This window comes from Engraulis encrasicolus, chromosome 2 (assembly GCF_034702125.1).
Source record: "Engraulis encrasicolus isolate BLACKSEA-1 chromosome 2, IST_EnEncr_1.0, whole genome shotgun sequence".
Lineage (NCBI taxonomy): Eukaryota > Metazoa > Chordata > Actinopteri > Clupeiformes > Engraulidae > Engraulis > Engraulis encrasicolus.
In genome coordinates, this window is record NC_085858.1 from 28828813 (window position 1) to 28849092 (window position 20280).

Sequence of the window (20280 nt, forward strand, 5' to 3'; positions counted from 1 at the left end):
AAAATTGTGACTCCGTAAACTCGGTCGAAGGAGGATATCCGGTTGTCAGTGTTCAGTTTGTGGTAAAATGAACTGCAGCTGTTGTTCAGCATTAATTGCGGGGGATAATTAAGGACAGCTGACCGTGTCCTGTGACCTGTTCCACCCTTCAAACCATGGGTCCAACAGGAGTTTTCACTGTCAGTCCAGATTTTTTTTACCTCTGCCCAACACAACGGAACAAAAAATGGCCAAAAGCTGGCCCCAAAAAAGTGTGTACCACCACAGTTGCGCCAAGGAGAGTATAGATAAGAGGGTTCAATGATGTCATAACAGCGTAGTATGGCTTGGCCGCAAGGGGAGTCACATTTCCTCTATGGTCAATACCTGAGGCATCGAAGCAAAGTGCAATGCCACTACCAAAGAGGCTTGAGACAAGAGGGCTTACTCACGTCATAACAGCGTAGTAGGAAATGATGGCGAGGGGAGTACGGAAATGTTATTCACTGTGGAACAGGTCATAGGACAGCGTGAATGTCTGTCAGCTGTCCTTAATTACCCCCAGCAATTACTGCTGACCAACAGCTGCCATTACTTGGCCACAAATGGGGCACCTAAGTCACGCCCTCTACTTCCTGGTTCATGGGGCAGAGGGAGTCAAAACATTATTACTGGGCTTGAAAATGGATTTTGGATTTGTGGTGCATAGGTGGAGGTCCAAGGTTTGGATTGGTGCCAAAAAAACACTCATTTTCAAGCCCAGTAATTATTTTTTGACTCCCCCTGCCCCATGAACCAGGAAGTAGAGGGCGTGACTTAGGTGCCCCATTATCCATCATGGTGTCGCCCCCACTGACCATGTGCAAGGGAGTACGAAAATAGCATCCATCGCACCCACTGACCAATGACCATGCGCAAGGGAGTTAATTTTCCATCCAGTCGTGTCCTCAGGCAACGCCCCCGTACTACACCGTGCCCAATGCATTCCCCGCCAAGAGATTGTTCTTTCTCTTGAGTTTCTTTGGCCACTACTGCCAGGGTTGGAGTGTGGAAAAGTCACAGGATGCCGTGAATGCTTGTTAGCTGTCCTTAATTGTCCCCTGCAATTGCTGCAGACTGACAGCTGCAGTTAATTTGACCACACACTGAACACTGACAACCGGATATCCTCTTTTCGGAGTTTCCGGATTTTGGGGAATCACAATTTTTATCCATCATGGTGTCGCACCCACTGACCATGCGCATCGTGTACGTAAGCTACGCCCACGTACTACACCGTGACCAATGCATTTCTCCCCGAGTGATAGTTCTTATCCAATTCTACTTTCTTTGGTTGCCCTGACTGAACTCTTTAATAAGTAGGCATAGGCGTACATATGCTGGATCTCAAATGGCACACTTGTGTACTTCGGGCACGCACTATGTTTCAGTGCGTAACTAAAACAACATACGCACTGAAACATGACAACTGAAGTGCACAAGTGCACCATTTGAGATCCAGCAATAGAGTCAGGTGGGAAAGGAGGCAGATCGTTTTTAAATGACAGGCCTTTGGATAACTAATACATAGGCTATACGTTTTGTAATGCAATTTAATCATTTTGTCAGTTTAGGAGGTTCGGGGCAAAGTGGTTGAGGCCCTTAACCAGGGCTATTCAAATGGAGGCCCTGGGGCCAGATGTGCACCTTGGCAGATGTGGCAAGATTCTGGGCCCCCATAAGGCCAGAAACAAATTGGGCCTATGTGTGCTATCTGCGGTCGTGCATGATTTGCAATCACTAACTAACACTTCAGGTTGGGGATAGCTCTACTATGCATTCACATGAGAGTGATATCTTATCTAAAACAGTGTCATAAATAAACCATAGTATGGCTACTGAGAAATAGAGAAGCGAATAGGTCTATCCGTTCTGTCTGGAAAGCTACCCGCTTGTTTCGCACCCTAACCTCAGACACTATGCTGCTTGTAGTTATGCAGATTCTACGCCGGCCCCACTGGAGAGAATTTGAAAAGCTGCCCCTCAGTTGAATAAGCCTACCCTAAGCACTCTGCTTATGCCTAGCAGCGGCCCTGGAGATAAACCTAGCCACCTGGCCAGCGCTAGGTGTGTGTGTGTGTGTGTGTGTGTGTGTGTGTGTGTGTGTGTGTGTGTGTGTGTGTGTGTGTGTGTGTGTGTGTGTGTGCGTCTGCGTGCGTGCTGCCCCTTGCAGATCATCTAAAACACTGCAGACAACACACAAAAACGAACACACAACCAGACAGACAAAAACAGATAATGAGTTTGTTGTCAAGAAATGTGATGTTTACCTAGCCTGGGAACTCCCATACTGCCTTTAGTTCTACACAATCGTTTTGATCTGAAAGATCTCACTTGTGATTAGGTCTGGTGTTAACCAGGCCAGGGCTGGACTGGGATCTGAAAAGGGCGCGGGCAATTTTTGACTCCTGAGGGCCCAGTGCCTCTACCGGTATATCGATATCGGTATATGATGACATTGTCTCTGCGTATATATACAGACATATAATGTATGTATAATGTATAGGCCTTTATATGGTGGTCATGTTTTTGTTACACAGAAGATATTCTTGCCCACTGGACCTGGGCTGAAAGGAAGAAAAAAGCTGCTGTGCACCATGTTCCCTTCATACTGCTTCTGAAGTTCTGAGTAACCTATGTTTGAGGGTAGGAGATAGAGAGAGGAGGACAACTAACTTTATTTTCCTGATTATGAGCCCTGGCCAGTGAACCTCAATATAAAAAAGTATCCATACCCTTTTACTTAAGCAAAAACTGAAAATGCACGCACGCACACACACACACACACACACACACACACACACACACACACACACACACACACACACACACTGCAAATTGGACAGGCACATGTTAGAAGCTCACACAAAAGGGATGTTTACATGTGGATATATTACTTGAGTTTCATATATATGCTCAGTAAGTCACGATTTTAATTGTTTCAGTACGAAACAATTAAAATAATGACTTGCTGAGCATTTACAAACACGAGTAATAGGCCCAGCTTGTCTGGTATGATTTGCGGCAATCGCTGTGGTCCCTTTAAAAGCGCAGCGCGACCCCATTGGCTCAACGCTCCGAATGTGTTTGTGAAGAACCGCCGCTGATTGGCTGGTCGAATTTAAATGGGCCAGCTGAAAGTCTGAAAGCAAACCTGGGATGATTATTGTGTGTGGTGCGCTGGATGTCTGTGCATCAGTCCACTTTTGTCGGTAAACTATTAGCTTTGTTTATTGACAAGCTGTAGGTCTTTTAGTTTGGCTTTAATATAGGTCGGGCACTTTTTTCCTAACGAAAATCTGTTTCCGAGGAGGTATTTTTTCACAGCATGTACCCGGTGGTAGGCTACAAGGTTACTCAGCGTTTGAGGGTGCGTTAGCGTAGGTTATTCAAATCTTGATGAACTTGTGATATCAGTCATCAAGTATAGCGCATTTTGTTGTATGTAGGGAATAGATAACGTTTACAATGTTGCAACAGGACGATGAAATTCAGTTCCAGTGCAGCGTGACTATTGAGCGTCTAAACTCATCTGGTCTCGCCTCAACCAGCCAATTTCTACGACGGACGACAGTGACTTTGGAAAGAAATGAATTTCAGGAAATGGTTCTGCGAATACACGACAAAACTCCACGAAATTTCGTACTTCATGACATCAAACGGTTTACCCGTTTTATGAAGGACGGGAAATGCACTATTAGGATTTTGCCTGATATTCAGGTTTTGATATCGGACTGTCCTCCAGATCGTCTAGTTGTTTTTCTAAGGACTCTGAGCATCAAACATTTGGCATGGAAGGCAAGTAAACCTTTGACTGACCGAGAGAAACTCCTCGCTGGACTCTCTCGGACTTTTGTTGCTATTAGTCCTTTACAGCAGAAGGATGTACAAAAAGCCCAAAGTGCCAAAAATAAAGCTGGTGGCCCTCTTGCCAGTCTTTCAAGTAATGTGATGAACCAACGCAACCAACAAGTGAAGAGGCCCAGGCCAGAACAGGATGGCATGGTAGGTTCAATAGAGGTTTGTGACTTTGATTGGTCATTTCATTTGAAGACTGTATTGGTCATGAATTGGTGTAGTGAAAATGGTGGGCTCAAAGTCCTGGCTACTTTTTGTTGTTGTGTGCGACTCAAACATCACACTGATTTATTGCTCAAATTCACATTGCTCTGTTTATTACCGATGGCGCATTGACACACCGTGCACACAATTTATATCCAGTACCTTTTCCCAATAGAATACATTGGGTTGTCATCGCAGAAATGTGTATACTATGGTGCACTGCAAACTGCAGAGGAAGAAAGAATCAGGTTTGTGTCTTACATTTTCCATTGTTTCCCACAGACATCAAGTCAACCTAGCAAGAAGCCAACGTTTGCTTTGAGCTCTGGGAGGAAGCTGAGCAGTGAGCAGTCTGCTGTCCTAAGTGCTGTACTCAGTGGCAAGAATGTCTTCTTCACCGGAAGTGCAGGTACACATGACTAGTCATTTACACTGACTTATAACTCTTCAGTATTCACTCATTCAATACTGGGCATGGTGCAGTACACAGTAAGGGTCATTTGCATTGTTTTGTTTCGTATACAATGCAGCGTGGGAACATTTTGAATTTGGCCATGTCACACACACACACACACACACACACACACACACACACACACACACACACACACACACACACACACACACACACACACACACACAGTCCATTTCACTTTCTGTTCTACATTGCATACATCTTTTAAGTTGATTAGGAAGCATGTTGTCAATTTGATTAAATGCTATACGTTTCACCTTCTCAGGTACAGGAAAGTCTTTTCTGTTGAAGAGGATTGTTGGCTCTCTCCCACCCAAAGGCACTTATGCCACTGCCAGCACAGGGGTAGCCGCGTGCCATATCGGGGGCACGACATTGCACAGCTTCGCAGGTTTGATGGCTCTCCTTTCAACCTCTTCCAACTGCTTTGAATGTTAGCCAAATGATATGTGAAATGGGGGTGTGCCTTTTGCATTTGAATTGTTGTCAATAGTTGTATGCAAAAGTTTGTCTTTACCCTTCATCTGGTCTCGTATGTTGATTAAAAAATATATATACTTTATATTTTTGTATATCCATTTTTTTTATTTGATGTATATTTCTTGGATATAAACATTACCAAGTGGTCCATGATCAGCGTTTTCCATCATCAGTGATTTGTATGATGATGATGAATCAGTTGGTTACACGGTTAATCTCTCTTTTTGGTGCCGCTGGCAGGCATCGGGTCGGGGACGGGGACTCTGGAGCAGTGTATTGAGCTGGCCCAGAGGCCGGGGGTGCTCCAGAACTGGATCAGCTGTAAGCACCTCATCATCGACGAGGTCTCCATGGTGGACGCACAGTTCTTTGATAAGCTGGAGGCCATCGCCAGGTGAGAGGGCTATCAGTGTTATTTACCATACATGGCCCATTCTGTAGCGCCGCACCACAACAATAAAAACCAAGCACCACATTTGTTGGATTGGTCAACAGCCACACATGCATGTCAATGGAGGTAGTACACTCAGTCATGAAACTTGCACTGGCCCAATGTTATTTTCCTGTAGCACCGGCACACAATGCTACTTGTGGGAAACTCTGGCTGTGGGAAACTCTGGCTATCCTATAGCTTACTGGACCTGCAACTGAATGTTCTGTTAAATCGACATTTGTGCTGATTACTCGGTTTTAACATAACAGAAATGCTCTGACTGTGCATGGCACAGAAGCTAATTGCCACAAGTAATGCAGTATGTGGACCTGATCGACATGTTCAATGTTGTGGGGATACGAGTGGTTAAATTGCCGAACGCTGATTTATGAAAGTTGATATGACTGGTTTAGAGATGATGGGTGAACTATCACTTTAATTAACTTTTAACCTGATGTCACCCCACCCTAACCCACCCCCGTCTCCCTCGTGTGTCGCCACAGGTCCATTAGACGTTCCACACAGCCATTCGGAGGTATTCAGCTGATCGTGTGTGGTGACTTCTTGCAGCTGCCTCCTGTGTGTAAAGGGAAAGAGAAGCCTACCTTTTGCTTTCAGGTTAGCAATCAAGTGCTTCATTCGCCCCAAATCCATGACCATGACCCAATTGTTTCTTTTATGACAAATTAAGGGGCCATGATGTAGCCATAGCTGCTGAAATGGCAATACATGTAAACACTTGTGACAAATGAAGGCAATCAGTGTCTCGAAGATGTCCATAATTTCATTACCTAAGGGTACATGTATTGTTGTTATTTTTATTGGTGTAACTTTATGAATGGGGTTGATGATTGTTACTGTGTACCGGTGAAATGCATTGACGGTAGGGGATATAAAGGGCTATTATAATGTGTGGATGTCTGGGTAATGTAGGCAAAAAGTGGAGGAAGTGCATCCATATGAATATTGAACCAATGAAGAGGCTCTAAAGTGCTGTTATAATGTGTGGATGTCTGGGTAATGTAGGCGAGGAGCTGGAGGAAGTGCATGCATGTGAATATGGAACTGATGGAGGTGCGGAGACAGACGGACAACGCCTTCATCTCACTGCTACAGGCCGTACGACTGGGCAGGTACACATTTTTTTAAAATTTTTTTACAATTTCCATGCCACCACATCAATTTTAAATGTTTTTTGCTTTCTCAATTTTGTCTCACTATTCTACAATGGGAAACTCTATTCCATGTAACCACTCCTTGCCCCCCCTCCCCCTTTCAGAGTCACGTCTGACATCACGGCCAAGCTGATCCTGACCGCCAGCCACAGCATAGAGAAAGATGGCATCTTGGCCACCCGGCTCTGCACACACAAGGACGATGTGGAGCTCACCAATGTCAACAAGTTGCAGCAGCTCCCAGGTTTGGACTTTATTGCTCATTATTGGTTCCGCATTTCCCTCCTTTGTCTAAATTGGTGGCGGAGAACTCTCGTGCCAAGTGTTGACGTCCTAAAATGTTGAGGGAAATAGTTCTGTATGGTACAGTAATATGGCTTGCAACCACTATCTGATGTCTTTACCAGTACTGTATGAAGGAAGCGAAGGATGGCACTCTTACTTGTTTTTCTTTGTTTATTTGCCCATGAACGTTTTGGGCATAGCCCTTCTTCAAAATGTAATCGCCATTACACGCTGAATAAGGGCTCTACCCGAAACATTTTTGGGCAAATAAGCAAAGAAAAATCTGAATTGTCTTGTCCTTTCAGTTATGTTTTATGTAGGATTCAACAGCCAGTTAAAAACTGTGAGAATCATTAGGCGAAAGTACGAGCATGTCTCCTCCATTTTTCAAGTTGACCAGCACTGTGAAAGCAGGAACATGCTGCTCTGAATAAATAAAATCCATTCATAGTAGTAGTTGCCATACTGCGCTGTATGCTTTGAAATGACGTTTCACCACAGTGTCGTCTGTTCTGCTATGCCTTGAGCCAGCCTTGACTTATTGTCTTGTTGTCACTGCTGCTTTACTGGCATTTCTGCTGTTCTACTGTGCCTTACCGCTATGGTCTGTCTCGCATATCTTTCAGCTACACACCTTTCCATCTGTGAGACACTGTTCTGTCTTCTCCCTCTGCCTACAGGTGCTGTTCGCCAGTATGATGCTGTGGATAGCAACCCAACACTGCTCAAGATGCTGGACAATCAAAATCAGATCGGGACTACGCTGCAATTAAAAGTCGGAGCACAGGTGAGTCTGTCCGTTGGATTCACACACGGAACACTTTAAATCTTCATTTCACTACACAAATCAGTCTTGATGTGCACCAAAGCTAGCTAGTATGTAAGGAAACTTCACATTTGAGTTCCCTCTTCAGATTGTAATTGATCCATTTCACATTTAACATGGTTTAATTAACATGGCCAAGATGAAAGGCATTTTGAATATGGATTAAACCTTTTGTGCCCTGTTTTCCAGGTCATGCTGACAAAGAATCTAGATGTCCAACGAGGCCTTGTCAATGGAGCCAGAGGGGTTGTGTTGGACTTTACATCAGGCAATCATGGTATGGTGGTCAATTATTTAACGTTTCAAAGATGTTTTCCAGATCAAATTGTCTATTGGCCATCCTTGTAAAACTACTGGGATATTTCTTTTCCTTCCTTTTTTTGAGGATTGTAGTGTTTTCTGTTATAAATCGCTACAATCTCCGCACTAAAAATACAGTAATGCAGGACCATTTTGCTTCCAGAAAAATCTAAATGGTGTTGCCTTGTAACTGTACTATGCATGTTTAAAGGGGCACTGTGTTGTGTTAATAATTTTAGCAGTTTATGTCCAGAGTTCATGCTGCCCATTCACAGATGTTCCCTTTGTCATGAATACCTACCATGATCCCCAAGTATTCATTATGGGAAGATGGCACTTTTCACATTAAATGGAGGATCTTCTCCATGGTCCTACTAATAAATATTAGTTTATTACTTTGTAAATAGTCATGAAAATATCAAATCTGGCAGTAGGTGGCGCAGTTTCAATGACCAGCATGGTTGCAATACCTACTCTGTCCACCATCCTACCCAGTGCACCTTTTAAGAGCTGTGTATGCATGTACACAATACACATACACACTCAAAGCTCATGTTTTCTAACACTGTAACACAGAAATGTGTAATCTATGCAAGACTGAGAGCCTTCCCATGCAGTGTCATGATCATCAACTCAATATCTTGATTGGCTACAGTTGAGCACTTGTTGCTGTATTTTATAATCTAGGAAATTGGCCCATTAGCATCTTAATAAACTTGAATTTGATCACAGACACGAATCATGTTTGAATAATCACCCATCCCTGTTTAATCATGTATTGTATTTTCACTCACAGACAGTCCTACAGTATGCAGATCCAAAGAATAAGCTTCTCATTGTTTGTGAGGTTAATAGCCTCAGTGTTTTGTATTTCCCTTATAACCATTGTAATGATCTTGACTGCACAATTTGAGCCCTTCTTAGAAAAAGAAATTGGGAGCTGTAATGCCTTAATTCAAATAATTGGAAAGTAGTGTGAGGGGAGAGATGGGGCAGGGTTGGCAAATGACCCAGGCCAGACTCGAACCTGTATCCCCATGGACATTTTGCCCACTCGTGGTATGATGCATTAACATGATGCACCACAGCAACCCCATGTTGAGTCCTTTTAATTTTGTTTGATTTTTTTTTTTTAAAGGTCTTCCTCGGGTGCGCTTCCTCTGTGGGGTGACAGAGGTGATCAAAAGGGAGCGCTGGGTTTTCAAGGCCAATGGAGGGCAGTACGTAACCAGGCAACAGCTTCCCCTTAAACTGGCATGGGCCATCTCCATTCACAAGAGCCAGGTGAATGCTCACTTTCTCGCTCACAACACAAGAACTGCGTTTTTTAGAAGGTCTTTTAGTACATGTGCATGGTTTGTTGTTAGTAGCCTCTTTGTTTAGATGGGCCTGCTGTCGGACCCATACACTCATTGTTGAAAAGACTCAACTACATCACAACAACATTGCTGACATTACAGAGAGCCTTAAGTAACACAAAGAATTTTGATGACTGTCAGGTTATGCTCCAAGCAAAGGGGTTAATAACAAAAACGCATGCATTCATCAACAACGCTGACAATACTGTTTTTGTGAGACAAGTGAATATACTATACATACACACACACACACACACACACACACTTACTATATTTAAGTATCATGATGGTTCTCATCTCATGTCATTGTTTTGTGGTTGTGGCAGGGCATGACTCTGGACTGTGTGGAGATCTCCCTGGCGCGCGTGTTTGAGAGCGGCCAGGCGTACGTGGCGCTGTCTCGGGCTCGGAGTCTGGAGGGGCTGCGGGTGCTGGACTTCGACCCCCATGTGGTGAAGGCCAACCAGGACGTCCTGAACTTCTACAAGATGATGAGGAAGGAGAGGATGCTCTCACAGGTGCGGGCCTTAGGTCTTGGTTACATGAATGCAGATATTTTGACATGAGAATATGTTTTTGTTTGTTTGCGTATAAACGTGGCATGAGGCTAAAAATAGAAACACCATTGTGACGGGTGCATTTTAGCTCTGTAAAAGGGATATTTTTAAGATGACTGCAAAAAAGACACCAAATCTGAGGTATTTTCAAAAATGATATACATAAACTGCATCTTATTCAACCTATCTGCAACACTTATGGTTCACATGTTGGCCAATAACTACATGCCTAACTGTTTGTGTAAGATAGTTCTAAGACATGTGTAAAGCAGTCTCATTTGTTGAGGCATGTAGTCACAAATCTCTTGTTCTTTGCCAATAGGCCTACAGCCTTTATTATTGATGTAGTAGTACTAAGGACCTAGTTGTCCCTTCATTTTGCCGTCATTAGGCATATATTAATGGCTATCATGCGAACAAAAAAAAAGCTTTACAAAGACCTCTAACTGCTCCTGGATTTTTAATATCTTGCAAGGAGGGAAAAACTGAACATAAAATGTGGTGATCTTATCCAAAAAGCACATCTGACTATTTTGCTCCTTTCTTTCTTTCTTCCTTTTAGTCATCCCTGGATGATTTCATGAGCAAGAAGAAACGCAAAGTGATTCTCTAACTGTGAAAAGACTTTCTGCTGCTGGCTGGCAAATCATCGTATCCCTGTAACTTTTTTTATTTTTTACTTATTTATTTTTCGAGATGGACATCTGCAACTGTAGCTCCACCTGCATGTTTTTATAATAAACATTTTAAAAATGTCTCTGGTCTTGGCTCATTGTGTGTGGCAATACCACTGAAGGGAAAACAAAGTGTTTATAGGGGTGTGATCAGTTGTATAACTGAAAACCTGCAGCCACACCCTGGCATAAAGTGATCCCATTGCAGAAAATTACTAATGGCTCTTGTACTCGATAATGAATAATAGAAAGTAAGACTGCACCGCAAGCATATCTGATGGCCCAGATTCATATATGAAAGCCCAATTGGGAAACTCCAACTCCCATTGTCATTGTGACACAGCACTCCACTGCACACAACAAAATTGCATTTTTGCCTCACCCGTGCAAGGGGACAGCCCCCAATGGCACCGCAAGGGAGCAGTGAGACGGGATGGCACCGTGCTCAGGGTATCTCAGTCATGGAGGACGATGGGGTAGAGCACTGGTTAATTAGTCCCTCCACCAGCCTGGCAGGACGGGAGTCGAACCGGCAACCTTTGGGCTACAAGTCTGACATCCTAACTGCTTTCCTTTTTAAAAAAAAGTTGTAAGCTCTTCAGATCAAGTGTTTAGTGAAAATGAAAAAGACCAGGCATTGTACTTTTTGAACATTTGGCTTTGCATCACGTTACTTTTGCATATAACGTAGGAAAGTGTGTGTCTGAGTTGTCTTGTGCTTCATTCTGGCTGCAGCAAATGTGGAGAGCACTCATGCAGCGTTTTTTGGTGTGTAGGCCTGTGTATAATATGCACAGGGGGGGACTTTTACTCAACCTGTTTTAGTAGACCGGAAGTTGAGAAATAGTGTAGCTAGCATCACTAAATTGACATTGCGCACTGTACACATGTTTCGGACAACATGTGTAAGTAGGCTGTGCCATCATCATTGATTTAACACAGACGATATGAGTTTTCGAGTGAATCCGAGGCTGCTGTACAAGAACATTGAAGATCTTGTACGATTTACACAGAAAAGGCATCGTGTGAAAACCAAGTGGGTAAGGTGGAAAGAATGCTTGGAAATGATTTCACACTTAGCCATAGGCTACTCATACATGCCATTGTGCCATTTTATTTGATTGCATTTTCTTTCAGGCAGCGACACGGCCTAAAGTAAGTCCCAGTGATCTTGCTCTGCACAACTTTGATGCTTCCTATGGTCTTCAGTTTGGGGAGTTGTGGCCTTCGGTGCGTGTGAGCTTGCTCTCTGAGCAAAAATACGGAGCCCTCTTTAACAATTTCTCATATGACGACACCGTCACTCAACTACAGTCAGTTGGGTGTCGAGACTTTGTCACTGCTAGTGTGGACATCACAAGTGATGGTGCCCCTCGGTCCTTTACTGGCGACACCAGCAGTCACCATTCAAAAGTCTCCATCACTCCAAACGTGAGGTGTTTCGTTTTCCCCAAAGGAGATACATCGCGCTTCAAGGCAGCAAGGTGACTATTGGTTTCATTAATATAATGCCCATGTATGTGCTATTTGGTGACATTTGCCCCTGGACATCACCTGCTCTGTATGAGTGTGGGGATATTGGTGGTTTTTAACCTATTGATAAGGACCTACTGTATGTACCATCGGCCTCAGTTCAATTGAAGGCAGCATTTATTGCATTCTCCTCAATGTTTTGTCTTTCTCTCGCTCTGTGTATCCTTTAGGCAAGACCGTCATGGGTTGTTGGGTTACTACCTCATGGACGCAGCCTCCTTGCTCCCTGTCCTGGCTTTAGATGTCCAGAAAGGAGAGTCAGTGTTGGATCTCTGTGCTGCTCCTGGGGGAAAGACCTTGGCACTTCTTCAGGCGCAAGCCACCAGTAAGTTAAGGCAGAAAAGTGGCATTCTGCATTCATTCACCAATCATTTCTATGAATTGATTCTTTCCTAAATACTCAAAAATATGTCATATTATAAACATTTGCTGTTGCATGTTTGTGGGGATTCAATGATGCGTCCAAAAACAGTGATGTGTGTGTGTGTGTGGCGTTTCAGGGTTTCTGTGGGTGAATGACTGGTCGGAGTCGCGCATGTCTCGTCTTCAGAGGACCCTCTTGAGCTTCCTCCCTGATGACCTCTGTTCGGAGGACAAGCTGCGCATCACATGTTTTGACGGCCGCAAATGGCAAGAACTGGGGCCCGAAAACACCTTTGACAAAGTAAGTTTGCATCATCAGTCATGACCTCTCTCATTAACATTGGTGCATATTGTATCCCTTGGAATATTCCACACTGCACTCAGGTGCAAAACATCAAATGGCAACAAACAGTAGTACATTTTTCAGATTGAAAAACATAAATGATAAATACATTATAAACATGGTAGATAACTGCAACTGTCCATAGTCCTCCATGTTGTTCCTTTTGATTGAAAAACATGGGAAAATAAATGGGACGCTTTCAAACTTGTTTTAAAAAATGTTTTCTCGTGCCTGCCGACAGGTTTTGGTGGATGTCCCATGCACAACCGACAGACACTCTTTAATGGAAGAGAATAACAACATATTCAGCCGTTCCAGGACGAAAGAGAGGCAGAACTTGCCGCTGTGTCAGACTCAGCTGCTACTGTAAGTAAAGGTCTTGTAGTGCCTGCTGAGTGCCATCAAGTAAACGAGTTGAAAACTGAAGTCTTGTGTAGTGCAGAACTAAACGTATCATAGATTAGATTAGAGTCTTTATTGTTCCATAGGGATATTTGTTTTCACATCAGACAGGTCAATTCCATCAATATCAGCATTAGTCAGATCTTTTGTGATTCACCATTCACACATAAACATCCTCATACACACATATACATGACTGGGCAGTCATGGGTGAGCGGTTAGGGCGTCAGACTTGCATCCCAGAGGTTGCCGGTTCGACTCCCGACCCGCCAGGTTGGTGGGGGGAGTAATCAACCAGTGCTCTCCCCCATCCTCCTCCATGACTGAGGTACCCTGAGCATGGTACCGTCCCACCGCACTGCTCCCCATGGGGCGCCACTGAAGGCTGCCCCCTTGCACGGGTGAGGCATGAATGCAATTTCGTTGTGTGCAGTGTGCAGTGTTCACTTGTGTGCTGTGGAGTGCTGTGTCACAATGACAATGGGAGTTGGAGTTTCCCAATGGACTTTCACTTTTCACTTTCATATACACATATGCTCCTCTCCTCCACATACAACCCATACCTTTACCATCCCCATCTTACATGTTTGTTATTATTGATGTCTCATACATGTAATTCAGAAATAAAAATGAAGCAAAAAAAAAAATCTAACAGGATTAGACCAACATTTCAATACATCAACATTCCATGTCCGATTCACGTGTTCTGATATATGTAGTAGCACTATCTCTTTGTGAAGCGCTGACACATCATCTTTGCCCTCCACAGATCAGGGCTGCAGGCGGTGAGGAGAGGAGGAGAGGTCATGTACGCCACGTGTACCCTCTCCCAGCTGCAAAACCAATGTGTGGTGGAGCAGGCCATGAGGCTCGCTGAAGAGGAACTGGGGATATGCACTGAGGTCGTTGACCTCCAACCATTTACCGCCCTCTTCAAGGACACCTTCCATTTCGCTCCAGACATGAATTTAGGGGTGATGGTGCTGCCACATCTCACAGCCAATTTTGGACCCATGTATTTTTGCAAGTTGCGACGACTTGCTTAGAACTTCAGAATCAGATTCACCGTGATATCATATCCTGGCAGTTGTTTTCTGATGATATTCTACTGGACTACCTGTTCCGCAGTGTTCTCAACATTTTTCTATACTGAAGTGAACTCTGTGACATTGGTAAGCTGTTTACTTGAAACTAAATCTAAGTTTACAGGCGTTCAACAGATACTTACGGTTGGTGTATGGAGCTCTGGAGTCACACAAGTTCAAATGAACTGATGACCACAGTGTTTCAAAGGCAAAAAAAGGAACAATAACTACAAAATCTCTAGCGTGGTGGCTGAAGTCGTATAACATGAATTCACAACTCCTCTGTTAGCAATAAAAACACCACTGATACATGAACAACCCTCTTTTCATGGCCTACCCTTCTTTTATTCTATCATTGTTACCATTCTACAAAGAAGCAAGGGACCCATACTTACAAAATGACAGAATAAATTGTACAATACGAACCAAAAAAATTATATGTATAAATCACTTGTCATAGCAGCCATTGCTGAAATATATTCATAATAAATACAAACAAAAGCAAATGCCCATGAAACCTACAAAACACCCAGAGAAGATACAAACACAGAAGGGAACTAATCATCGGACAGAATATTTAATAATGGCAAACTGGCAACACTAAGCGAGGTAGCTAAAGAAAAAAAGGGGAAACTAGGCACCACATATTCACAACACATACATCTCAGCAGTGGGTCATCACCACTATGACACTGATCATGTTGAGTTCAGAAACGTGTGTCCATTATGCAAGTGTTACAACCACAAACTGTATATTAATACTTCAATATCTAGATAACCAGATTTCATAGGAGCAGTTTGTCTTTAGGCAACACACATAACCAACTAAAATCATTTTTTTTAAGTGCTATAGGGGCAGGGCTGGACTGGGGGAGAAATGGGGCCCGGGCACTTTTGGATTAAAGGGGCCTCCTCATAATTAGCGGCACAGAACTGACTCACCGGTGGGCCCCCCCCATCGTAGGCCCCTATTTTCAGAAATGCTAAAAGAAATTATATATATATAAGAAAAAATATGTATATATATATATATATATATATATATTTGCATTTCTGAAAATAGGGGCCCAGGAGGGTGCAGGGCCCACCGGGAAATGCCCGCTGTGCCAGATGGCCAGTCCAGTCCTGTATAGGGGTGCGGTGGCTCAATGGGCTACAATGCTGTGTGCCGTTACACTGGGGAGCCAGGTTCGAGTCCTACTTGAGGCTATTTCCTGATCCTGTCACACTCTCTCTTCATCCTGTTTTAAAGGTGCACTGTAATATTTTTTTAGCTGTTCCATTTCTTTCCAGAATTCATGCTGCCCATTCACAAATGTCACCTTTTTCACAAATATTTACAACCACCATTAAATTCTAAGTATTCATTATGACTGGCCGCCAGTTTGAATTTCAAGACATTTTTAGCTGCAAAACTCACTGTACTTAATTCTAGTAAACATTAGTTAATTATTTAATATGTATCCATAAAAAGATCAAATTTGGCAAATGGCTGCACAGTTGCAATGAGCAAAATAGTTGCAATCAGATACCCGAGGAGAAATTTTGGGCCCTGTGAAAGATGCAAATTTTGCGGGCCCCCCCCCTCTTAAGGGCCCCTGTCAGTGGATGCCTTCTCTGGCCACCATCCTACACAATGCACCTTTAAATAATGGCTACAAAAGCCCGCCAAAAGGTATTTGAAAATAAGTGCTATAATTGGTTCTGATAAGAATCAAAGTGGTTATCGGTCCTGATGCTGTGATCAGGATGCATACCTGCTGCTGCCTGGAGGGATGAGGGGTTCCAAAGCTCTGGATGAGGATGATGGGACAGGGACTGGATGTAGGAGCTGCTGGACTTGGAAGATAGGCTCGAGGCGGGAATGCTTATATTCATTCCCAAGTATGGGACGGGAGCGGAGGCAGCCATTTGGAACGGAGGGCAGCGTACGCACTGTGTCTGGCTACTGGTGGTGGTGTCGTGCAGAGGTTTTCTTTCCTGTTGATAAAGCAGGCTGACTGGTGCAGAGGAGAAAAAGTGGATCTGAGAGGTGCCACTGCTGAGGCCCAGACAGGTCATTCTGCCATCCAGCAGGGAATCTGAAGGGGGGTGGAGAACAATCGAAGAGTTCAGATGCAAAACCCCCGAAGTGCCTTTTCAGAAAATAATCTTAATTCATTTTTATTTAATACAAAGCTATCAAAATTGCATATTTTTTATTTTATTTATGTAATATAGCTATTTATATGTATTATCAAGTACATTAATGTAAACCAAACCAACAACGGGGTTCTCTAAAAATATAGAAGTGCAGGTCTTCAGAAATGGAGTTAGGAGGTTTTGCATTTGAACTCTTTTCTTGCATAACATTTCTGATTCTTACTGCGATTATGCACAGGGCAACTTTTTGAGCAATGTTCCAGGGCAACGATAAACAAGATTTGATTTGGACTGTGTATGAACTATGAAGCTTCTATCAAGAGAACCTGGATCAGCAGACAGAGGACATTTTTTCAATCTATTCCGGTTAAAAATTAGAAAGCCAATCAGGTTGTTGCCAAGCAACATGGCTCAAAAAGTGTCCCTGTGTGTATCATTACCTTTTAGTTTGCTCTTTTGATTTACATCATCATCATCATCAAGCTGAAAGAGCTTGAGTTACCTGGCTTTGCACTGTGTTGTTTAGAGGAAGTGAACTGGACATCCTCTGGGAATTTGCCTCCTTTGTACTTGGTGGTGTCCTCCAAAGACTTATTATTATCATTAGACTGTTTTGCTGAGCTCAAATTCTGATCTATGTTCAGGCCTGCCCATGAAATGAGTGGAGGCTGTTCCTCAATCACTTTGGAAGAAAAGGACAAGTAGTTTAGCACGGGAGGCAGCTTCTCCACTTTGGTTGATGTTAGAACTGCCATTGACGCCTCTTTCTGCCTCTGTACTTGTGCTTTCTGGTGACTGCGATTTTTCTTACGGAATTTGGCACGGCGATTTTTGAACCACACCTAATCACACAGGAGAGAGGTGGCTGGTTAATCATTTGTGACAGGATAAACTTGACAATATAATTTTATTTTCATGCAAGCATACAACAAAAGTGACATCAAAGATTTGTCTGTCATCTTTTATGTTTTAGAAGTTGTAGACATAAATCAATGAAACCTTTTAAAATATGGTATAAATTCAATGTGAAACAAATTACAAATTGTATTCAGAAAACCACAAAAGAAGTAAAAAAAAAACACAAAAAAAACAAGATGTTTACATGTAATTTTTTTCATGAATTTAAACACACACATTTTATCCCAAACAAACATCCACCCATCCCAGCCAAACTTTTTTTTTAAATAAAAAGGGCAGTCAATGAAACGAGTGAAACTACACAAACTGTAGGTCAACATACAGTACACTATTAGTATTAGTATTAGTATGTGACTTTTACATGGTGAAACTGAGGACAAGCTTCCACACTTGTGGACAATACAGATTCATTCATTAGTTACCTGAACGCGTGCCTCAGGGAGGCTGATGCACATGGCCAGTCTCTCCCGCGTGAGCAGGTCTGGGTAGTGGGTCTTGTGGAAGACCTTCTCCAGAGCCTCCAGCTGCTCTGCGCTGAAGGTGGTCCGGTTACGCCGCTGCTTCTGGTGCCGAGAACCATACTGAGCCTCCAGAAGCATGTCTACGATGAAAAACAGAGCAATGAATGAATGAATGATGAATGAATTAGTTAATGAAACCTGTATTGCCCAGAAAGGAATTTGGGGATTTTTAGGAATTCAGGAACCAAACAGACCAAACAATACTTGGGACTTGGACATCATTGGAAAAAGTCTAAAAAACATACACTAGTAGTAGTAGGGCTACATACACTTATATGAATATACTATAATGATAAACTATACTGTATGTCCATTGAACAATAAAGTACAGTATGTCATTCAACTTAAATACCATGACATTGAAATACCATGGACACATTCTCTTCATTTTTTGAGTTACACTTACCTGCCAGCCTCTCAGCGAAGGTTACTGCGTGAGTGGGCATGTGGCAGCTACAGGCATGCAGCACATCATGGCACATACCACCTAGAGTAGTCAACGTGTTCTGGTTGGATCCACTCCCTGTACAGTGCAGCATGATGATGCTGATGCTGTAGATGACATACAGATGTCACATTTGAGACAGCCACAGACCACACACTTGCTTCTTTACATTACAATATACAATACAACATGTATTTATGCAGCACCATATCAAAACTGGGAGGTTGACTCAAAGTGCTTTCAAAATACACACACACACACACATACAGTGCACATTCATATATCAGCTCTGCAGGCTGCCGTGTGGCGCCATTTGTCCGGCGTTCATGTGAGAAAGTACACACACATGCACACAGTAATAAAAGTCCTAATAAGATGATTCTGGAAGCAATTGTAAAACAGCCTAATTTCACAACATCAAGTCTTATAAAGGACTACATAAAACATCGCCACTATATACTTACAACATGCATGATATGACATGACAGTATGAGATCATTGGATAGTACTCACTGTTACATGAAGCTCCTCTGTTCACCCACAGCTCTTAAGCAATAACCATCAGTGGTCAATTGTTTGTGTACCACACCAGTTACTCTGTGCAATCTAACAGGCATCCCTGCGGCTTAAATTTTGTCCACTAAATATATAGGGCTGCAACAAGTCAACTTTTACCAGCTGATCGGAGGCAAAGCAAATGGCCAATGAGGTAGAGCTGTCTTTATTAACGGTCAGGGCCGCTGACTGCTTTTTACGGAACCCAGGACTAAAGTCATCTGAAAGGGCCCTTTTCTCAATGCATACAGTGTAATGAGGACCCCGATTCTGGGCCCCCTCTCTCCCAGGGCCCAGGACAGCTGGCTGCTTGCCTCTTCTCAAGAGTCTTGTTTCCATGCATGGTTAGCGGTATGGCAACAATCCGAATGGGCTGATTTTACTTCACCGAGTTGTTGGATCATTCTTTTGGTTTAAAAATGAGAAGAATTTGTATAAATATTACCCAAGAATAAAACAACACTTCAAAATATTGTAGTACACTTCAAATGATGCTGTACCCAGTTTAAATATACTGCTGTTGCCAAATATGTTCAGAGTGCTTCCCAGAGATGTGCGGTGTAAGCAGAGTGAAAATGATAAAATAAGGAGATGAGACATTGACTTGAATATTGACATGGGCAAGCCATTTAACCTAATTAAGAAGTTGAGAGGAAACCCAGCAAATAAGAAATCACTGATCTCCTCTTCAAGACAGAGGACTGGCAAATGGACTTGGCAATCCATTATGGTTAGAACTGCCACAAATTGGTCTATTAAAAAATAGCCTGAATTAGGTAATTAGTGAAATGACTGTTGACCTTTTAGATGCATTTAGTTGTGTTTAGAGAGAGAGAGAGTGTGTGTGTGTGTGTGTTTGTGTGTCTGTGTCTTTGTGTGATAAATCTCTATCTGTCAACCCAAATAAAGAAGTGTGTGTGTGTTTGTTTGTGTGTGTAGGCGTGTTTTTGCACGCACACATCTGTCTAAGTGTTCTTAGCAAGACCTAAACAGCTTACAGTATTTCTGCAGCAAATAATATTAGTTCAAAGTAGTTTCAAGTAGTTCAACGTATTTTATTTTCTGTGAACCAACACCAATACAGCTCGGAAAGCTGGTACTGTGTGTAGATGCACAATACCTATCTTGGTATCTAATGTCTAATGTGATATCAAAGATCAGGGCCGGATTAAGATGGCCTGGGGTCCCTATAGGCTACAGGTTACTGTGGACCCTCCTGGAAGGTAAATTTCACAACGAAATTGCGTAGACATTATCATAATTACAACCTAGTAGCTCTTTGAGTGCCATAGACTTTTCAGAATGTATGGCACAGTGCCAAAAAGTTGAT

General features: G+C 42.9%; 3 protein-coding genes across 3 annotated transcripts; 2 read left to right on the plus strand and 1 right to left on the minus strand.

Annotated features, from left to right (window-relative positions):
* Positions 1-3168: 3168 nt before the first annotated feature.
* Positions 3169-10724, plus strand: pif1 (PIF1 5'-to-3' DNA helicase homolog (S. cerevisiae)). Its single transcript, XM_063185687.1, has 12 exons — positions 3169-4023; positions 4363-4489; positions 4821-4946; positions 5276-5429; positions 5972-6086; positions 6495-6601; positions 6748-6887; positions 7609-7715; positions 7944-8031; positions 9193-9338; positions 9739-9930; positions 10532-10724. The coding sequence occupies exons 1-12, from the start codon at positions 3487-3489 to the stop codon at positions 10580-10582; spliced, it is 1890 nt and encodes a 629-aa protein (XP_063041757.1). The 5' UTR covers positions 3169-3486; the 3' UTR covers positions 10583-10724.
* A 746-nt stretch (positions 10725-11470) lies between these two features.
* On the plus strand, positions 11471-14687 carry nsun4 (NOP2/Sun RNA methyltransferase 4). Its single transcript, XM_063185701.1, has 6 exons — positions 11471-11683; positions 11781-12127; positions 12347-12501; positions 12677-12840; positions 13124-13248; positions 14054-14687. Exons 1-6 carry the CDS (start codon positions 11591-11593, stop codon positions 14328-14330), a joined length of 1161 nt encoding a protein of 386 aa, XP_063041771.1. The 5' UTR covers positions 11471-11590; the 3' UTR covers positions 14331-14687.
* A 1374-nt stretch (positions 14688-16061) lies between these two features.
* Positions 16062-19293, minus strand: LOC134464060 (diencephalon/mesencephalon homeobox protein 1-A-like). The gene is made up of 5 exons (XM_063217501.1): positions 19265-19293; positions 18357-18502; positions 17852-18030; positions 17014-17353; positions 16062-16450 (listed from the first exon to the last, which is right to left on the minus strand). The coding sequence occupies exons 1-5, from the start codon at positions 19291-19293 to the stop codon at positions 16062-16064; spliced, it is 1083 nt and encodes a 360-aa protein (XP_063073571.1).
* Positions 19294-20280: the final 987 nt, after the last annotated feature.

Excerpts from the sequence above, each read along its gene's own strand:
- pif1 (XM_063185687.1), top strand. The coding sequence starts at position 3,487 with ATGTTGCAACAGGACGATGAAATTCAGTTCCAGTGCAGCGTGACTATT. Across the intron at positions 4,024-4,362 it reads GGCCAGAACAGGATGGCATG|ACATCAAGTCAACCTAGCAA; the intron begins GTAGGTTCAATA and ends TGTTTCCCACAG. Across the intron at positions 4,947-5,275 it reads GACATTGCACAGCTTCGCAG|GCATCGGGTCGGGGACGGGG; the intron begins GTTTGATGGCTC and ends TGCCGCTGGCAG.
- nsun4 (XM_063185701.1), top strand. The coding sequence starts at position 11,591 with ATGAGTTTTCGAGTGAATCCGAGGCTGCTGTACAAGAACATTGAAGAT. Across the intron at positions 11,684-11,780 it reads ATCGTGTGAAAACCAAGTGG|GCAGCGACACGGCCTAAAGT; the intron begins GTAAGGTGGAAA and ends ATTTTCTTTCAG. Across the intron at positions 13,249-14,053 it reads TGTCAGACTCAGCTGCTACT|ATCAGGGCTGCAGGCGGTGA; the intron begins GTAAGTAAAGGT and ends TGCCCTCCACAG.
- LOC134464060 (XM_063217501.1), bottom strand. The coding sequence starts at position 19,293 with ATGCATGGAAACAAGACTCTTGAGAAGAG. Across the intron at positions 18,503-19,264 it reads AACAAGACTCTTGAGAAGAG|CATCAGCATCATCATGCTGC; the intron begins GCAAGCAGCCAG and ends TGTCATCTACAG. Across the intron at positions 18,031-18,356 it reads CTTCGCTGAGAGGCTGGCAG|ACATGCTTCTGGAGGCTCAG; the intron begins GTAAGTGTAACT and ends TTTTCATCGTAG.